The 18557-nt window shown below is 54.2% G+C and overlaps 1 protein-coding gene across 1 annotated transcript in view; it reads right to left on the bottom strand.

Annotated features, from left to right (window-relative positions):
* Positions 1 to 1381: 1381 nt before the first annotated feature.
* The window catches only part of LOC142302206 (asialoglycoprotein receptor 1-like), a 90579-nt gene continuing 73403 nt past the window's right edge, over positions 1382 to 18557 (bottom strand). The window contains exons 6-7 of the mRNA XM_075343300.1: positions 2799 to 2905; positions 1382 to 2405 (exon numbers count right to left, since the gene is read on the bottom strand). Of these exons, the coding sequence (XP_075199415.1) occupies positions 2261 to 2405; positions 2799 to 2905 (252 nt within the window). The 3' untranslated portion in view covers positions 1382 to 2260. The remainder of the gene's footprint in view (positions 2406 to 2798; positions 2906 to 18557) is intronic.

Here is an 18557-nt window from a genome sequence, read left to right as displayed (position 1 = left end):
CGACCGCACTTATATACTGTGTACAATTCTGGTCACCGATATATAAGAAGGACATAGCTGAACTGGAGAGGGTGCAGAGAAGAGCCACCAAGATTATTAGAGGAATGGGTGGGCTGCAATACCAAGACAGGAAAAACGAAAGCTTAGGGGGGATCTAATCACAATGTATAAACATATGAGGGGACAGTACAGAGACCTTTCCAAAGATCTATTTACACCTAGGCCTGCGACTGGAACACGGGGGCATCCGCTACGTCTTGAGGAAAGAAGGTTTAATCATAATCACAGACGAGGATTCTTTACTGTACGAGCAGTGAGACTGTGGAACTCTCTGCCGCATGATGTTGTAATGAGTGATTCACTACTAACATTAAGCAGAGCCTGGACGCCTTTCTTGAAAAATGTAATATTACCAGTTATGTATATTAGATTTTATGACAGGGTATTGATCCAGGGAACTAGTCTGATTGCCGGATGTGGACGAAGGAAGGACATTTTTTCCCCATTGGAACTTGTTTGCCACATTGGGGTTTTTTGCCTTCCTCTGGATCAACATGTTAGGCTACGGGGTGAACTAGATGGACTTAGAGTCTCCCTTCAACCTTAAAAACTATGATACTATGATACTATGAAGCACTTATCTGGGGTAGATGTGGTCTGGAGCAGGATGAAGCAGGCTGGTGTACAAAGAACAACTGACATCCGGCATAGCCTGCCAGCAGACCAGGGTTTAAATAGGCAGAGAGTTAGCAATGGAAACGCCCATTGCTCAACACACCTGGTCTCTGTCCAAACCATTCCTGGCCACAAGAAGGAGCCTCCCAGCAGCCAAAGCATAACTGACATTCACAACACAGTCCTTTCACCTGGCGTCAGGCACCTATCTGTGCACCTCCAAACAAATTTCTTTTTCTGACCACCCCTTTGCCGAAGCCTCCATAGCTAGGACCTGAGAATTTCATCCATTGCCTCCCATGGCTGGGTGTCCATAGTGGGGACCCGGTCACTCTCTGCCCTTATTCACATTGAGGTCTGTTCTGACACGTACGAAGGATTTAATACTAGAGTGTGTAGGTACCGTCCTGATTTGGGTACACCTTGTCGCGGTGGGACGGCTTTACGCTTTTTTGATCAAAAACCGTGTTTACTAAAATTATTATCTGCATGAACACAACGTGGAGAAGAACTGACATAAACCACAGTATTAGCAAATGCGCAACACCGTGCTATCTGCTGTGTAACACGGTCCCTCCAGCCGAGCATAAGCCTGCAGCTGTTGTATCCTCTAACCCCTATACATGGTGCTGAGGCTCCTAGGATGCCTCCCTATGGTCACACATGAGACAGAGGGTGTAATATATTCAATTTAATATATTCTGGTAGAATTATAGGAAAATCATCATTTATTCCATTACACAATGAATGAAATGTGATCAAATATTACAGGAGACGTCAGAGGATCAGGTGAAGGCGCGTTCTCCAAGCGCATCAAGTCAGATGTCTCACATAGCATCCATATTGTCCTCCTACTTGGTGGACCTACATGGCCAGATCCATAGAGCCGCTCTGTGCACCTTCATGGCCAGGTCCATAGAGCTGCTCTGTGCACCTTCATGGCCAGGTCCATAGAGCTGCTCTGTGCTCCTTCTACATGGCCAGGTCCATAGAGCCGCTCTGTGCTCCTTCTACATGGCCAGGTCCATAGAGCCGCTCTGTGCTCCTACATGGCCAGGTCCATAGAGCCGCTCTGTGCTCCTTCTACATGGCCAGGTTCTTAGAGCCGCTCTGTGCTCCTTCTACATGGCCAGGTCCATAGAGCCGCTCTGTGCTCCTTCTACATGGCCAGGTCCATAGAGCCGCTCTGTGCTCCTTCTACATGGCCAGGTCCATAGAGCCGCTCTGTGCTCCTTCTACATGGCCAGGTCCATAGAGCCGCTCTGTGCTCCTTCTACATGGCCAGGTTCTTAGAGCCGTTCTGTGCACCTTCTACATGGCCAGGTCCATAGAGCCGCTCTGTGCTCCTTCTACAAAACCAGGTCCATAGAGCAGCTCAGTGCACCTACATTGCCAGTCCATAGAGCCGCTCTGTGTTCCTCCTACCGACTTCCGGTCTCATCTGTTACCATTGGTGGGGGAAGGTTGCACTTGATGCACTGAGGTCTTTTTTCTATGTAACTATGAAAAATGTTTAGGAAACCATTGAATATGGGGGTCCGCAGTTCGAGGGGCTCCAGCAGTGAGTCCAGGCCTACGCCTCCTCTCATAAGCTCTTCTCACATATGTACCAGTAGGGTCGGGAGCAATGGTCGTCGTTCCATAGTCCATTCTGATGCAGGTGAGCGCAGTCCTCTCCTCCACCAAGTCCATGGCCGTAATACTCATCCGGCTGCCCCTCAATCCAATGCCTGCCAGACAGAAAGGAAAAGGTAGAAGAGGTACAGAAAACTGACACGGACACCGGGGTACGGGATAATGACGCCGACACCGGGGGTGCGGGATTATGACACAGACACCGGGGGTGCAGGATAATGACGCTGACACCGGGGGTGCGGGATTATGACGCTGACACCGGGGGTGCGGGATTATGACACAGACACCGGGGGTGCAGGATAATGACGCTGACACCGGGGGTGCGGGATTATGACGCTGACACCGGGGGTGCGGGATAATGACGCTGACACCGGGGGTGTGGGATAATGACGCTGCCACTCTGGGTACCATTTGTTGGTCTTTCCCCTTGGGACCTACTGACCACAGACTAACCCCCCCCCCTTTACCCCGCCAGCTTTGGCACTTACTTTGGGGTAGAATCGTATTTGGTTCCGTCCACCCATATCCAGTGTCCGGACACGTCCGTAAGGCCGATCCAAGTGTATTTTCCCTTTGTTATTCCAAATAAAAAATTCTGTGGATTTGTAAGGAGATGAACATATTGTCACTTCCCCTTGAAGACTCCAATGTTATTGTTGTGATGTGTAATTTATAATAGGATGAGCGTTGGTAATGTGTGATGTATTACATTATATAAAGCGCTTTTACATCATATATTAAATATACAGCACCGGTACATTATATACAAAGATACACACTGCTCATACAAGGAATACTTCTGTGACTCTTCCAGTCTCTCTGTGTCTCTGTACAACCTGCTGGTGACACTCTGTGATGCCCTAAGCTCAGTGGCCTCTTCTCTGCCTTTCTGTGACTCTTCCAGTCTCTCTGTGTCTCTGTATAACCTGCTGGTGACACTCTGATGCTCTAGCCGCAGTGGCCACTTCTCTGCCTTTCTGTGACTCTTCCAGTCTTTGTGTCTCTGTACAACCTGCTGGTGACACTCTGTGATGCTCTAGGCTCAGTGGCCACTTCTCTGCCTTGCTATGACTCTTCCACTCTCTATGTGTCTGTGTACAACCTGCTGGTGACACTCTGTGATGCCCTAAGCTCAGTGGCCTCTTCTCTGCATTTCTGTGACTCTTCTAGTCTCTCTGTGTCTCTGTACAACCTGCTGGTGACACTCTGATGCTCTAGCCTCAGTGGCCACTTCTCTGCCTTTCTGTGACTCTTCCAGTCTTTGTGTCTCTGTACAACCTGCTGGTGACACTCTATGATGCTCTAGGCTCAGTGGCCACTTCTCTGCCTTTCTGTGACTCTTTCAGTCTCTCTGTGTCTCTGCACAACCTGCTGGTGACACACTGTGATGCCCTAGGCTCAGTGGCCTCTTCTCTGCCTTTCTGTGACTCTTCCAGTCTCTCTGTGTCTCTGTATAACCTGCTGGTGACACTCTGTGATGCTCTAGGCTCAGTGGCCACTTTTCTGCCTTTCTATGACTCTTCCAGTCTCTCTGTGTCTCTGTACAACCTGCTGGTGACACTCTAAGCTCAGTGGCCACATCCATTGAGAACCTCCTGTTTGAAGCTTCACAATGGCGCGGAGCTGTTCAATTGTTAGGTGCCATCTTGGTCTCATGACGTCAAAATGTGAACAGTGTGATGAGGAGGACGGTTTAATACTGTGGTGGGATATGTGGGTTAGGTATCATTTGTGTATGTTCATATTTTTACTGGATTTTAGGAGTTTTGCCTTGTTCATGCAGTGTATTACGTGTCTTGTGTAGAGTCACTATAGAGTAACTTAGCTCAGTCACCATCTGCGGCCTGGATGTGGCCATGCTTGTTGATGAACCTCTGCTGACAATTCCTGATGACCCATTTATGACTTCCCTGCTCTCCAAATACTGAAAATCTCCTCCTGTAGTTCCTCTTTTTTCTAGATCTGTGGGGGGTGGGGCTGAAAACCACCCATCCTGTCTGCCTACCCATGCATATCAGGATTGAGCCTGAGGAGGACAAGGAGGCAGCAAGATTCATAAAGTATAGCATGCTTGGGTTAGCCCCTACAGAAGCTTGGAGAAACTCTGATTACACTAGAAAAGGACTGCTGGAGGATTGTGACTGAACTTCAGCACATTTATCCCATTACTGGACTATTTTACCCTCCCTGTGGTGGATTATTTGATGGACCTTCTGACTTGCTTGGAATAAATGTTTTTTTTTGGATTGTACCGCCATCTCTCGCTCTGTTGATTGTGTGGTATGGGGGAAGGACCCTGTCACAACTGCTGGCAGCGGTGGGATCAACGGAGCACAGCTCAATGGAAATCCACCCACAGAGTGAGTACAGAAACTGGACTGTATCCAGTCTACAGGAGAGAGCCAGAGATCTGGGCCTGAACCACCAGGGACTGAGTAAAGAGGCCTTAATTGATCTACTGGTGGGTGCGAGCCAGTCCAACTCCTCCCAGATGTCTAACGGACAAGTGCTGGAAACGTGGCTCCCTGCCCCAAAAAGCCAACAGTTGGTGTGGTTCAAAGAAGAGATGGCTGTTCTGGGCCCCGGTGTATCTCAGGAATTTAAGGAGCAGGCTGCTCGCCAAGCACAGAGGAGATAAGAAGCAATGGAGTCTGACAGAGGGAGTAATGTGAGTTGGAGTGTAAACCCAGCGATCCGGGAGCCTGTACGGATCACCCGGGCGGACTTCAAGCCATTTGATGAGGAAGGGTTCTTCAAGGACTTTGAGCAGCAGTGTGCGGTGATGGAGCTTCCCCACTCTGGCTGGGTGCGTTTGTTAGTGGGACTCCTGAACAGAAGCCTGGCAGAGGCTTATCGCACCATTGCCTCACAGCAGAATCGGGATTACAAAATTGTAAAGCGGACTATCCTGGATTACCATGCCATCACCCCAGACTCACATAGGGCACAGTTCCGAGACCTCCCATGCACCACGGGGGGATCGTTTAGGATGTATGCCCATAAGATGTCCCAGGCATGTCGGAGATAGCTGGAAGCGGAAGACGCCTTCACTGTGGAAGACGTTATACAGGTATTTCTTAAAGAACAATTTCTGTACAAGTGTCCTTCAGAAATACGGGAATGGGTCAGAGAGCACACACCGTGCACCTTGGATGGAGCTGCAGCCCTGGCTGATGAGGCCCTTACTATCCGACCGCAATGGAGGGGTCTTCTGGACAATAAGCCACAGCCTGCTCCTGCGCCCCGGCCCTCTCCAGCTAAATCTGTACCTCCACGCAGCCGCAGGTCAAGGACAACCACAGCTCCCAATCCTGGGCCCCAACAGTTCTGACCACGATGTGGGGGAATCATTGAGAGAAAATGTTATGAGGGCAATCTGGGCACCTGCAAACTGGTTGACCCTCAAGGACTCGATGGGAGCTACACGCACCTCCATCTCGTCCGGTGCATCTTGTGCATTTCATCCTGCCAGAGGAAGAGTTACCACCACCTCCACCGGCGTGGACCACCAACCCCTGCACCATAGATATCCCATCTGGAATGTACGATCTCCGGCCTTTGTCCCCAAGCTACCCCAAGCAACGGCAACGCCTCCTGCAGGATGTCTTAATCGGTGGATACAAAGTGTCAGAATTCAGAGACACAGGGGCCTTCTTGACTATTACTGACCCCTGTGTGCTTCGAGCCGAGGCAGGGGAACTCGTGTGTGTGTGTGTGTGTGTGTGTGTGTGTGTGTGTGTGTGTGTGTATGTATATATATATAATATAATGTGTGTGTATGTATGTGTACATATATATTATATATATTATATACAGCGAGCCTCTGTGCGGTTGGATTATGGTTATGGGGAAATACTGCTGGATTGGAGTTATGGGAGGATTGCCTGCCGATATCCTGGGAAACAACATTGGAGAGTTACAGTGCCAATTTGTGGGAGCCGTCACCCGAATACAAGCAATGCAAGCACCACGACATCAGGACGTCACCAGGGAACAACCACCACAACCCCCATCAGAGTCGGTAAGCAATCCGTTCCCTGCTACTACATTGGGAGAGTCTTGGGATAGAGAGGAGTTTAGAAGAGAAATAGAAGGTGACGGTGCCTTGGCAGCCCTTAGGTTAAGGGCAGAGACTGGGCAGATAATGGAGACTGCTTCACCCGAGAACAGGAATTGTATTATCGTGTCACAAAGGCCAGTGGCAATGATATCCCTGACATGGCTACCAGGCCATTCATTGTCCCCCAGAAGTACAGGGCACAGCTACTACAACTGGCCCATGATATCCCCTTGGCCGGGCATCAAGGGAGGAAAAGGGCTGAAAAGAGACTCACACAAAGTTTTTACTGGCATCTTGCTGTCGATAGCCAAGTGGAATGACCCTGCTCTAAGAAGCCAGTTTTGCCAGGGACTTTCAGAGAAGTTGAAGGACGCCTTGGTGATTTTTGAAACCCCTGAGTGGTTTGACCACTTTGCCCGGAGACCATACCTCGGGGCAGCACTCCATAGTCGGGTGCGGGTGGGAACCATCACTCATGAGTTTGCAGGAGCCCATGCTGTTTGGGGGATCCACTACTTCACATGTTTCTACTGAGGTGCACCATAAAAAGGGTTTGTTTTTTTTGTGTGGTAAAGTTCATTTTATTGGAGCCTGCACCTAAATTACTAAGCAAAAATAAACATCTGGGGCTCGGATCACCCTTCGTGGTGTGGGGGATGGACAATCTGAGTGTATGATTGTCTTCCACATGTAATTCTCAGTTTGTCCTGACAGCAGAGGTGGTGCTTGAGAGCAGGAAGGACAAAATGTATGTGCTTGTGGACAGTGGAGCAGGAGCCAGCATGGTGGATGCCCTGCTTGCAAAAACTCATGGGCTCACCTGCAGTATGTTGGCTAAGCCCATCTCCATTTATGCCATTGACTCAGCATCGTTTGCTCAGGGATGCCTGACACAGATGGTACATGGTATAAAGCTGAGGGTAGGACCCCTGCATTATGCAGTAATTTCCTGCTATGTCTTAGAGGGTCTTCCCACTCCCATTGTTCTGGGTCTACCCTGGTTAGTGAAACATAATCCTGTAGTGGATTGACAATCCAGGGAAATTGTGGAGAGGGGAAACTACTGTATTGATAATTGTCTGAACACTTCTCTCTACGGACTCCTTATCTGCATCTTTGCTAGGTATGAGGATGTAATTTCGGAGAGGGGGTGTCAGGATTTGCCTCCCCATCGTGTATATGGCTGTGCCATTAATCTGCTCCCTGGAGTAAAACATCCCAAGTCCAGACTGTATAATTTTTCTGGTCCAGAGAGACCGGCCATGAAAGATTACATTGCTGAGAGTCTGGAGAAGAGACATATCGGACCCTCCTCTTCACCTGTGGTGGCAGGGTTCTTCTTTGTTAAGTAGAAAGATGGGGGTCTCCGCCCTTGATTGGATTTTTAGGAATTGGATCAGATTACCGTCAGAGACCCGTATCCTCTCCCTCGGATTCTGGATTTATTCAACCAGATTGTGGGAGCTAAGTGGTTCTCCAAGTTGGACTTAAGGGGGGCTACAATCTGGTTAGAATCTGAGAAGGGGATGAATGGAACTTTTAATAGAAACTTATTCAGTATTATTGGGTATTTGTGAAACCTCTCACTGACTTGACAAATAAGGGGTCTGATTTCTGTAAAGGGTCGGACTCTGGCCAGCAGGCTTTTTTCTCTTTAAAGCTGTGGTCTTAGTGGTTGTGGATAGAGTCAGTAAGATGGTACATTTCATCGCATTGCCGGCACTTCCGAATGCCAAGACTCTGGCTCAGGTGTTCATCAATGAGATCATGAAGCTTCACCGGGTTCCTTCCGATGTGGTCTCAGATCGGGGAACCCAGTTTGCTTTCATATTTTGTAAAGCATTTTGTGCTTGACTAGGGGTGCAGCTGTCGTCCTCTTCTGCCGTCCATCCTCAGTCGAATGGGCAGACCGAGCGCATAAATCATAATTTGGAAACCTAATACAGGTATTTTGTCTCTAAGAACCAGAAGGATTGGGCATCTTATTCACCATTGGCCGAATTTGCTTTAAATAATCATCTCTTGGCAAGTCACCATTATTCTGTGCATCCGGTTTTCATCCGCAATTTGCTACCTTTAGTTGTAGAGGGGCTTCGGGAGTTCCTGAAGAGAAGCGTTTTCCCTCATCACTCTCTTCTGTATGGCCAAGGGAGTAAGAGCAATTTGAAGCTCATGGGAGACAGATACAAATGTATGGCTGACAAAAAACGCTTGCCAGGTCCGGACCTGAGTGTAAATGACTGTGTGGTTGTCTACCAGGAACATAATGTTGAAGGTTCGTTCCTGGAAGCTGAGACCTAGGTTTATTGGTTCCTATAAGGTAATCACCGTCATTAACCCAGTGGTGATTCATCTGGAGTTACCTCAGGCTCTTAGGATCCACAATGTGTTCCACAGCTTTCTGTTCAAGAAGTATATTGTTACCCTTGAAGCGGTCTCCTTTGCCACTGGCCCCAGTCATGGTTGATGGCAATTTAGAGTTTCAAATAGCTAAGATTGAAGATTCTCATCTTCTACGTCGTTCCCTTCAATACTTGGTGCACTATGGACCAGGGGCGAGGATGTGGGTCCCAGCATCAGATGTGAACTCCACAAGATTGGTTCATTCATTTCATGCTGTCCATTTGGATAAACCTGGTCCTGAGTGTCTTGAGACCACTTGTAGAAGGAGGGGAACTCTGTCATGGGTGCGTCACTGGTAACACAGTCCTGTGGTGTCCGGCTATAGAAAGTCACAGTTTCTGGCTGCAAAAACTGCTCCTTGACCTTCTATTATCCTGCTTGGTGTATTTGGTGTCCTAGGTATCTCCTCTGCTTGGTTTTCATCCCTTTCCCTTTAGGGCCCTGCAGAGCTCCTCACATTTTTAGTTGCCTTTCATCAGCACTTCCCTTCATGTCTTTATATACCCTCATTGCCCCTTACTTTGTGCTGATGATAGGTCTAATACCCTTAACAAGTTTTCAGTGTCAGTGCAAGCAGCCAGCTTGTATTCTTCTGAATAGATCTTGTTGTGGTTTGTAGTTCCTCTCCCTGAGTCATCTGGAGATAAATTACTTGTTTACTTTCCCCCTGTTTGTTATCCCTGTGTCTTCTTTAGAGCTTAGTGGGGTTGACTTAAGGTGGCTTTACACACTGCAACATCGCAAACGACCTCGCTGTAACGTCACCGGTTTTGTGACGTAATAGCGACCTCCCCAGCGACATTGCAGCGTGTGACATGCATCAGCTCCTGGCCCCGCTGTGAGGTAATAGCGACCTCCCCAGCGACATTGCAGCGTGTGACATGCATCAGCTCCTGGCCCCCGCTGTGAGGTAATAGCGACCCCCCCAGCGACATTGCAGCGTGTGACATGCATCAGCTCCTGGCCCCCGCTGTGAGGTAATAGCGACCTCCCCAGCGACATTGCAGTGTGTGACACACATCAGCTCCTGGCCCCCGCTGTGAGGTAATAGCGGCCCCCCCAGCGACATTGCAGTGTGTGACACACATCAGCTCCTGGCCCCGCTGTGAGGTAATAGCGACCCCCCCAGCGACATTGCAGTGTGTGACACGCATCAGCTTCTGGCCCCGCTGTGAGGTAATAGCGACCTCCCCAGCGACATTGCAGTGTGTGACACACATCAGCTCCTGGCCCCCGCTGTGAGGTAATAGCGGCCCCCCCAGCGACATTGCAGTGTGTGACACGCATCAGCTCCTGGCCCCGCTGTGAGGTAATAGCGACCCCCCCAGCGACATTGCAGTGTGTGACACGCATCAGCTCCTGGCCCCCGCTGTGAGGTAATAGAGACTTCCCCAGCGACATTGCAGTGTGTGACACACATCAGCTCCTGGCCCCCGCTGTGAGGTAATAGCGACCCCCCCAGCGACATTGCAGTGTGTGACATGCATCAGCTCCTGGCCCCCGCTGTGAGGTAATAGCGGCCCCCCCAGCGACATTGCAGTGTGTGACACGCATCAGCTCCTGGCCCCCGCTGTGAGGTAATAGCGACCTCCCCAGCGACATTGCAGTGTGTGACACGCATCAGCTCCTGGCCCCCGCTGTGAGGTAATAGCGGCCCCCCCAGCGACATTGCAGTGTGTGACACGCATCAGCTCCTGGCCCCCGCTGTGAGGTAATAGCGGCCCCCCCAGCGACATTGCAGTGTGTGACACACATCAGCTCCTGGCCCCGCTGTGAGGTAATAGCGACCTCCCCAGCGACATTGCAGTGTGTGACATGCATCAGCTCCTGGCCCCCGCTGTGAGGTAATAGCGGCCCCCCCAGCGACATTGCAGTGTGTGACACGCATCAGCTCCTGGCCCCCGCTGTGAGGTAATAGCGACTTCCCCAGCGACATTGCAGTGTGTGACATGCATCAGCTCCTGGCCCCCGCTGTGAGGTAATAGCGACCTCCCCAGCGACATTGCAGTGTGTGACACACATCAGCTCCTGGCCCCCGCTGTGAGGTAATAGCGACCTCCCCAGCGACATTGCAGTGTGTGACACACATCAGCTCCTGGCCCCGCTGTGAGGTAATAGCGACTTCCCCAGCGACATTGCAGTGTGTGACACGCATCAGCTCCTGGCCCCCGCTGTGAGGTAATAGCGACCTCCCCAGCGACATTGCAGTGTGTGACACGCATCAGCTCCTGGCCCCCGCTGTGAGGTAATAGCGACCTCCCCAGCGACATTGCAGTGTGTGACACGCATCACCTCCTGGCCCCCGCTGTGAGGTAATAGCGACTTCCCCAGCGACATTGCAGTGTGTGACATGCATCAGCTCCTGGCCCCGCTGTGAGGTAATAGCGACCCCCCCAGCGACATTGCAGTGTGTGACACACATCAGCTCCTGGCCCCGCTGTGAGGTAATAGCGACCTCCCCAGCGACATTGCAGTGTGTGACACACATCAGCTTCTGGCCCCCGCTGTGAGGTAATAGCGGCCCCCCCAGCGACATTGCAGTGTGTGACACGCATCAGCTCCTGGCCCCCGCTGTGAGGTAATAGCGGCCCCCCCAGCGACATTGCAGTGTGTGACACACATCAGCTCCTGGCCCCGCTGTGAGGTAATAGCGACCCCCCCAGCGACATTGCAGTGTGTGACACGCATCAGCTTCTGGCCCCGCTGTGAGGTAATAGCGACCTCCCCAGCGACATTGCAGTGTGTGACACACATCAGCTCCTGGCCCCCGCTGTGAGGTAATAGCGGCCCCCCCAGCGACATTGCAGTGTGTGACACGCATCAGCTCCTGGCCCCGCTGTGAGGTAATAGCGACCTCCCCAGCGACATTGCAGCGTGTGACACGCATCAGCTCCTGGCCCCGCTGTGAGGTAATAGCGACCCCCCAGCGACATTGCAGTGTGTGACACGCATCAGCTCCTGGCCCCGCTGTGAGGTAATAGCGACCCCCCCAGCGACATTGCAGTGTGTGACACGCATCAGCTCCTGGCCCCCGCTGTGAGGTAATAGAGACTTCCCCAGCGACATTGCAGTGTGTGACACACATCAGCTCCTGGCCCCCGCTGTGAGGTAATAGCGACCCCCCCAGCGACATTGAAGTGTGTGACATGCATCAGCTCCTGGCCCCCGCTGTGAGGTAATAGCGGCCCCCCCAGCGACATTGCAGTGTGTGACACGCATCAGCTCCTGGCCCCCGCTGTGAGGTAATAGCGACCTCCCCAGCGACATTGCAGTGTGTGACACGCATCAGCTCCTGGCCCCCGCTGTGAGGTAATAGCGGCCCCCCCAGCGACATTGCAGTGTGTGACACGCATCAGCTCCTGGCCCCCGCTGTGAGGTAATAGCGGCCCCCCCAGCGACATTGCAGTGTGTGACACACATCAGCTCCTGGCCCCGCTGTGAGGTAATAGCGACCTCCCCAGCGACATTGCAGTGTGTGACATGCATCAGCTCCTGGCCCCCGCTGTGAGGTAATAGCGGCCCCCCCAGCGACATTGCAGTGTGTGACACGCATCAGCTCCTGGCCCCCGCTGTGAGGTAATAGCGACTTCCCCAGCGACATTGCAGTGTGTGACATGCATCAGCTCCTGGCCCCCGCTGTGAGGTAATAGCGACCTCCCCAGCGACATTGCAGTGTGTGACACACATCAGCTCCTGGCCCCCGCTGTGAGGTAATAGCGACCTCCCCAGCGACATTGCAGTGTGTGACACACATCAGCTCCTGGCCCCCGCTGTGAGGTAATAGCGACTTCCCCAGCGACATTGCAGTGTGTGACACGCATCAGCTCCTGGCCCCCGCTGTGAGGTAATAGCGACCTCCCCAGCGACATTGCAGTGTGTGACACGCATCAGCTCCTGGCCCCCGCTGTGAGGTAATAGCGACCTCCCCAGCGACATTGCAGTGTGTGACACGCATCACCTCCTGGCCCCCGCTGTGAGGTAATAGCGACTTCCCCAGCGACATTGCAGCGTGTGACACGCATCAGCTCCTGGCCCCGCTGTGAGGTAATAGCGACCTCCCCAGCGACATTGCAGTGTGTGACACGCATCAGCGACCTGGCCCCCGCTGTGAGGTAATAGCGACCCCCCCAGCGACATTGCAGTGTGTGACACACATCAGCTCCTGGCCCCGCTGTGAGGTAATAGCGACCTCCCCAGCGACATTGCAGTGTGTGACACACATCAGCTTCTGGCCCCCGCTGTGAGGTAATAGCGACCCCCCCAGCGACATTGCAGTGTGTGACACGCATCAGCTCCTGGCCCCCGCTGTGAGGTAATAGCGACTTCCCCAGCGACATTGCAGTGTGTGACACGCATCAGTGACCTGGCCCCCGCTGTGAGGTAATAGCGACTTCCCCAGCGACATTGCAGTGTGTGACACGCATCAGCTCCTGGCCCCCGCTGTGAGGTAATAGCGACTTCCCCAGCGACATTGCAGTGTGTGACACACATCAGCTCCTGGCCCCCGCTGTGAGGTAATAGCGACCCCCCCAGCGACATTGCAGTGTGTGACACACATCAGCTTCTGGCCCCCGCTGTGAGGTAATAGCGACCTCCCCAGCTTCATTGCAGTGTGTGACACACATCAGCTCCTGGCCCCCGCTGTGAGGTAATAGCGACCCCCCCAGCAACATTGCAGTGTGTGACACGCATCAGCTCCTGGCCCCGCTGTGAGGTAATAGCGACTTCCCCAGCGACATTGCAGTGTGTGACACGCATCAGCTCCTGGCCCCCGCTGTGAGGTAATAGCGACCTCCCCAGCTTCATTGCAGTGTGTGACACACATCAGCTCCTGGCCCCCGCTGTGAGGTAATAGCGACCCCCCCAGCGACATTGCAGTGTGTGACACGCATCAGCTCCTGGCCCCCGCTGTGAGGTAATAGCGACTTCCCCAGCGACATTGCAGTGTGTGACACACATCAGCTCCTGGCCCCCGCTGTGAGGTAATAGCGACCCCCCCAGCGACATTGCAGTGTGTGACACGCATCAGCTCCTGGCCCCCGCTGTGAGGTAATAGCGACCCCCCCAGCGACATTGCAGTGTGTGACACACATCAGCTTCTGGCCCCCGCTGTGAGGTAATAGCGACCTCCCCAGCTTCATTGCAGTGTGTGACACACATCAGCTCCTGGCCCCCGCTGTGAGGTAATAGCGACCCCCCCAGCGACATTGCAGTGTGTGACACACATCAGCTCCTGGCCCCCGCTGTGAGGTAATAGCGACCCCCCCAGCAACATTGCAGTGTGTGACACACATCAGCTCCTGGCCCCCGCTGTGAGGTAATAGCGACCCCCCCAGCGACATTGCAGTGTGTGACACGCATCAGCTCCTGGCCCCCGCTGTGAGGTAATAGCGACCTCCCCAGCGACATTGCAGTGTGTGACACACATCAGCTCCTGGCCCCCGCTGTGAGGTAATAGCGGCCCCCCCAGCGACATTGCAGTGTGTGACACGCATCAGCTCCTGGCCCCCGCTGTGAGGTAATAGCGGCCCCCCCAGCGACATTGCAGTGTGTGACACACATCAGCTCCTGGCCCCCGCTGTGAGGTAATAGCGACCCCCCAGCGACATTGCAGTGTGTGACACGCATCAGCTCCTGGCCCCCGCTGTGAGGTAATAGCGACCCCCCCAGCGACATTGCAGTGTGTGACACACATCAGCTCCTGGCCCCCGCTGTGAGGTAATAGCGACCCCCCCAGCGACATTGCAGTGTGTGACACGCATCAGCTCCTGGCCCCCGCTGTGAGGTAATAGCGACTTCCCCAGCGACATTGCAGTGTGTGACACGCATCAGCTCCTGGCCCCCGCTGTGAGGTAATAGCGACCCCCCCAGCGACATTGCAGTGTGTGACACGCATCAGCTCCTGGCCCCGCTGTGAGGTAATAGCGACCCCCCCCCAGCGACATTGCAGTGTGTGACACGCATCAGCTCCTGGCCCCGCTGTGAGGTAATAGCGACCTCCCCAGCGACATTGCAGTGTGTGACACGCATCAGCTCCTGGCCCCCGCTGTGAGGTAATAGCGACCTCCCCAGCGACATTGCAGTGTGTGACACACATCAGCTCCTGGCCCCCGCTGTGAGGTAATAGCGACCCCCCCAGCGACATTGCAGTGTGTGACACACATCACCTCCTGGCCCCCGCTGTGAGGTAATAGCGACCTCCCCAGCGACATTGCAGTGTGTGACACGCATCAGCTCCTGGCCCCTGCTGTGAGGTAATAGCGACCTCCCCCCAGCGACATTGCAGTGTGTGACACGCATCAGCTCCTGGCCCCCGCTGTGAGGTAATAGCGACCTGTGGCGCCCCTGACCTAGTCAGGCACCACTGAGTACTGCACCCATGCTGGGGACAGTACAACACAGGTAATCCAGAAGGCTGACAGGGGTGTGGTACACAGGCGCATAGTAATCAGCTCTCACACATGTACCCATGAGAGGACCCCTGGGGATCCCAGGAGGGGGAAAAGCCTTGACCTTCACTGGAATAGTGGAGGGGGCCAAAAGCCTCCATCTCCTCTCAAGGGGTGTGGTAAGAGAATCTGGTTGCTAGGTGGCGTAGGCAAGAACAGGAGAGGAGGGGCAGTGAGTCAGTTAGAGCAGAACTCCATAGGGCTCAGTGAGGAGCAGACCTGTGGGGCTGTTGCTGTCTAACAGCGCCCGCGCAGTGGCTACTGACGGGGGAGAACGGTCAACTAGGAGTGCTACCCGAAATCCATCTTCAGCTAAAGAGAGAGCACGGAGTGGGAAGTAAGGAGACTGCTAGAGAGTACCAGGCCCAAACGGGCGGCAGATCCCGAAGCGGAGATAGATCCAGCTTTCTTTTGCTAAACCTGCCGGTGTGGGGCTCTCAAAGCCCACGCCACAACACCACAAAAAGCCGCAGCCACGTAGCCACAGTTAGGGCCCATAGCTCACAGGAGGCAAGAAGCTGGAGTGATCTGGCCCAGGCAACAAGCACACGGCAAACGAAGGGGAGTGGGGCTTCAGCAACTTCCCTGGGTGACCCCCATAGGGACTCAAAGTCGGGGTCACCCCAAACCACCAAGGGCTAAGGAAGGCGAGTTAGTAGTCACCCTCACAAGTCAGCCTGAAGGACACCTGGTTCCCACCTGGTTCATCTCAGCTACGCCCGGGCTACTCACCCTGCCATCAAATGTGAGTAAAGCCCTTGAAAGACAGTTCTGCCTGTGTGAGTCATTCTGCGACTTGTAGTACTACGCATCTACACCGGGCCCTGGGGCTTGCCTCACTCTCAGGAGGCTATTCCAACTAACTGCACACACCATCAGCCCCAGGCGACCCTCAACCTGCAGTGGCGGTCCCTACTGGCCGCAATACTGAGAGTGGCGTCACGACAAGAAGAAGATCTCCTACCTGTGACCAGATCCAGCCACGTGGAGTCCCTGAAGGTAATGCACCGACACTACACCTGTGGGGCTTCACATCTGGCGTCACGAACAGGATAAGGACTAGACCTGTTCAGACAGGTGACCATGTGCCTGGGCGGTCCGCTTGGAAAATTGGAAACGCCGCCATATTGCCACCATGAAAAGCGCGCTGAAAAACAACAGCAGCCCGCGCTGGGAGAAGTTACCGCCCACGAAGAGGTGTGGCTACCCAGAGATCCCCTGCAGAGTTCTGACCTTGCCAGCTATGAGAGTGGAAGCGTCCAGAGACGTCGGGACAGAAAGGGAGCCAGAAGCCTGCTGCTGGGAGAGGAGCTGCTGAAAGAGGCAGAGCGGAAACTGAACAGCTTGCTACTAGAGGCAACGGCGAGTCCACAGCTGGAGAGTCGTGCAGAAGAGGGCGCAGAAGAAATGGCGTCTGACCGCAGAAATCCAGAACCGGGCTCCGCTGCCTGGTGGTATCGGGAGCTGGCCCAGTTCTGCGACCGACTGGAGACCCGGGTCGTGGAGCAGATCCGAGAAGAACGCATGGAACTTCTGGAGATGGCTGCCGCGGTTCAGGCCTATGAGAGGGGAACCGCACGACGAGTGCCAGACCGGACGGCGACGACTCAGACCCCGATGCTGCCACCGATGGGTGAGTCCAGTATTACCCCTGCCGGCCCGGATGCCCCGACCCCTGCTGCCACGCCCGCGGTCCCTGAAGAGGCGCCCGGCGCGGCGACGCTGAGCCAGGCCGCAGCCACGCCAGGTGCGGCCCGCCAAGACCCGGCCGCCGCAGCGATGCCCTGCTCGGCCCGCCAAGCCCCGGCCGCCGCAGCGATGCCCTGCTCGGCCCGCCAAGCCCCGGCCGCCGCAGCGATGCCCTGCTCGGCCCGCCAAGCCCCGGCCGCCGCAGCGATGCCCTGCTCGGCCCACCAAGACCCGGTCCCTGCAGCGACGCCCAGCCCAGCCTGCACCGATTCCATCGCGACAGCGACGCCAATCCAGGCCGCCGCCAAACAGGGCGCGCGCCCGCCAAGACCAGGCCGCCGCCATGCCGAGCGCGGCCCGCCAAGACCAGGCCGCCGCCAAACAGGGCGCGGCCCGCCAAGACCAGGCCGCCGCCATGCCGGGCGCGGCCCGCCAAGACCAGGCCGCCGCCATACAGGGCGCGGCCCGCAAAGAGATTGCATCACCATTTACCCCGGCCTGCAAGGCCAGAGCAGACACCGCTCCCCAGTCCAAAGAGGTCCCTGCTGGAAAGCCCACGCTGGGGGAGGACCCCGAATACTGGCGGCTGAAGGCTGACATGGAGGCCAAGTTCCCACAAGAGATGGTGGATCGGTATCTGCTCCCTCCGCACACCCCCAAGAGGATTCCGGCAACCCCTGCAGCAACCACGCCAAAGAGTCCCCCGCCTGGGCCTGCTGAAGAAAGCCCATCCCCAGCACTGCCACCAAAGGAGTGCCAAGAAGAACTAAGGGGGAGAGGAGGCCAGGAAGCTGAGGAGCTGACTCCGGAGCCACCGGCAGTGGAGCAATACTCAGAGCCGGAGATGTTACCCTATTCCCGTTGGGATGAGGAGGACTTGACACCGTCTGCTGATGAAGACCAGCCCAGAAACCTCACCTGGGGCCCTGCAGGCATTGAGGTAACAGCCCAGCAGAACCCAGCCCGCAAGACCAGGCGTCGCAACAGAACAACGCTGTCCCCTGCACCACAGTCTCCAGAGCAGAGAGAAGTCACAGCCAGAGACCTACAGGAGAAAAGGTTCCTGAGAAGAGCCAAAGCCCAGGTCAGAGGACCCCTTTGCAGAGGAGTAGTGGAGGATTTCAATTTGAGAAGTGGATATGGATTCATTGTAGCACCTGGTGTGAAGGAAGGGATATTTGTCAACCGAAGAGATGTGAGCGCTCATCTGCCTAGAGGACACCCTGGCAGAAACCTAAAGATGGGGGATTCAGTACAGTTTACCATGCATCAAGGCGAAAGAGGACTGTACGCGCTTGACGTAGCACTATGTACCAGCAAACCTTACAGCCACCCCATGCTACAGGAAAGAGAAACAGATACAGGAAAGGAAACAGATGAAGATAGAGAAAGCAGAGACAAGGAACCTGCAGATGAGACAACAACAGATGAAGAAAGAGGCCAAGAAAGCAACAGGTGCCGCAGCCCTACAGGCCCAAGCCCTGGTGAAATGGAGGAGTAAAGTAAAGAAAGAAGTTATCAGTTAAAGTTTTGAAAAAGTTTGTTTTGCAACGTTCTCAAGTTCAAGTAATGTGCCCACAAAAACTATTGTGAGAAAACCATAAACCTTAAGGCTATGAACTGGCTATAGCCACAAACTCTCGCAG

The sequence above is a fragment of the Anomaloglossus baeobatrachus genome, chromosome 4 (genome assembly GCF_048569485.1).
Source record: "Anomaloglossus baeobatrachus isolate aAnoBae1 chromosome 4, aAnoBae1.hap1, whole genome shotgun sequence".
NCBI lineage: Eukaryota > Metazoa > Chordata > Amphibia > Anura > Aromobatidae > Anomaloglossus > Anomaloglossus baeobatrachus.
Note: the sequence above shows the minus strand (reverse complement) of the source record. Positions and strands in the feature narration are given on the sequence as shown.